Genomic DNA, 2,375 nt, shown 5'->3' with positions numbered 1-2,375 from the left:
TGGTTGTTATCTCTTAGATGCCTGTTCTTTTTTAGTGAGAGACAGGAAGGGGAGGGGAGGTGGGTAGGAACTGGGAGAAGAAGAGAGAGGGGAAACTGTAATAAAATTACATGAGAAAATAATCTATTTTCAATAAAAGGAAAAATATTTAATTAATTAATGGTGGATTTACCAGGAAGCCTAGACCAATATCCTCCAGGAGATTGTCAGCATAACAGTCAACTGCTCAGTCTGGTATCAATTACTGATTCAGCCAATAGCGAAAAGAAGCTTCCAGTATCTACACACCCAAAGATAAATCCTCGGTTTATTATTTCAATTGATTATAATTTTAATTTAAAAATAAATAAAGCAAGTTTGAAGAAACAAATTACACAGGGTAGAGCTTAAACCATGCCAATTTAAAAAAAAAAAAAAAAGGAAATTGTTTTATATACTAGAGAATCTGACTTGCCCAGCAGCAAGGTATGTTAAAAGTCAAGCCATGTTAGTGGACAGTACAGCCTAGGTGATGGGAGGGCAGCCGGGGGAAGTTGTAACCTGCAGGAGAAATCTTGTGTGGAGAATAAATGCCTGTTTGCAATTAGTTTTAGACTTTACCATGATCACCACAGGAGACAGAACTGACTTATTTTGTGTAGATTCAACAAAGATGAAATCGACTTGGGGAGTGCCAGGATCATGCATAGAAGTAACAAAGGAAATAAAGTTTGCTAAGTATTTTTTAAGTACTTTAAGAAAACCAGTGCTCAAGAGAAGAAAAACTAGTTTGTTGAGCAAATCCAGATGCAACCAGGGAGGATATGATCATAAAGAAACTAGGTAGGTTGTTCCCAAAACATTGTACAGATGTGTACTGCCTAAGAATGAAAATACAAGTCTCAAGTCTACACCACATTTTCATTCTTATCTGCTAATATTGAATGTCTATCTATAAAATTGACTACAAAGGACATTCAGCATTATTTTCCTTCAGATTTATACCTAATTGTACTTCAAAATGAAAAAAAAAAAATATGTGTTCAAAGTTTCTACAAAGGACAATGGTTTTTACCATTAGAGATTACCAAAGTCCAAAAGAGCTGGTGTGTATAACAATTACTGGTTTTGCACATACCTTTAAGTGAACTCTTTCCATCTCTGGGCATCATCTTCCTTCCCCATAAACAAGAAAAACAAAGTGTCCACCCTCTGCTCAAAGGGTCATCAGGAGAAACCAATGCAACAATGAAAAGATGTTTGATCCATTGTCTGGCAAAGTGTCTGAAAAACCTGAAAATATTCATCATGGTTCATTTCTTGGTTGTTTCTGTTTTTCTAACAGCTTTGGGATCCCAGAACAATACAATACATTTTGTGACTGAGTTTATCCTCCTGGGTTTTGGTAACCAGGGAGAGACACAAAGCCTCTTCTTCTCCTCCCTCCTGGTCCTTTACCTTCTGTCCTTACTGGGAAATGGAGCTATTGTTTGTGCTGTGACATGGGATCGGAAGCTCCACACGCCCATGTACATCTTCCTGGGAAACTTTGCCTTTTTAGAAATATGGTATGTTTCTTCCACCATTCCAAATATGCTGGTCAATATCCTCTCCGAGAATAAGACCATCTCCTTCTCTGCCTGCTTCCTCCAATTCTATTTCTTTTTTTCGCTTGGTACAACAGAGTGTTTCTTCTTGTCAGTTATGGCTTACGACAGGTACCTGGCTATCTGTCGACCATTACACTACCCCTCCATCATGACTAGGAAGTTCTGTGTGATCCTGATTTGTGTCTGCTGGGTGAGTGGATTCCTCTGCTACCCAGTCCCGATTGTCCTCATCTCCCAACTTCCCTTCTGTGGACCTAACGTCATTGACCACTTTGTGTGTGACCCAGGACCGTTGTTTGCACTGTCCTGTGTCCCTGCTCCTTCCACAGAGCTCCTCTGTTACACCTTCAACTCGATGATTATCTTCGGGCCCTTCCTCTCCATCTTGGGATCCTACACTCTAGTGCTCAGAGCTGTGCTTCGTGTTCCCTCTGGTGCTGGACGAACTAAAGCTTTCTCCACATGTGGATCCCACTTAATGGTGGTGTCTCTATTCTACGGGACTCTTATGGTGATGTATGTGAGCCCAACAGCAGGGAACCCAGCAGGAATGCAGAAGATTGTCACTCTGATTTACTCAGCCTTGACCCCCCTCTTAAATCCCCTCATCTATAGTCTCCGAAACAAAGACATGAAAAATGCCCTGAAAAAAGTCCTGGGGCTAACAACTATCCAAAACTGAGACAGTTTTAAAGAAGAAGACATGGGTCGTTTTTTTATATTAACATGTTTAAAGGTTATTCTTATCATACAGATTAATGGGATCTACTGTGATAGTGCCACAGC

General features: G+C 40.1%; 1 protein-coding gene across 1 annotated transcript; it reads left to right on the top strand.

Moving 5' to 3' along the window:
* Nucleotides 1–1,192: 1,192 nt before the first annotated feature.
* LOC110542273 (olfactory receptor 11H6) lies at nt 1,193–2,375 on the top strand. The gene has a single exon (XM_021628901.2). It carries the CDS (start codon nt 1,228–1,230, stop codon nt 2,269–2,271), a length of 1,044 nt encoding a protein of 347 aa, XP_021484576.1. The 5' UTR covers nt 1,193–1,227; the 3' UTR covers nt 2,272–2,375.

Source organism: Meriones unguiculatus, chromosome 9 (assembly GCF_030254825.1).
Source record: "Meriones unguiculatus strain TT.TT164.6M chromosome 9, Bangor_MerUng_6.1, whole genome shotgun sequence".
Classification (NCBI taxonomy): Eukaryota; Metazoa; Chordata; class Mammalia; order Rodentia; family Muridae; genus Meriones; species Meriones unguiculatus.
This window is presented reverse-complemented; position numbering and strand designations above follow the sequence as displayed.

Bases quoted from the DNA above. Each gene is read 5' to 3' on its own strand.
- LOC110542273 (XM_021628901.2), top strand. From the start codon at position 1,228: ATGAAAAGATGTTTGATCCATTGTCTGGCAAAGTGTCTGAAAAACCTG.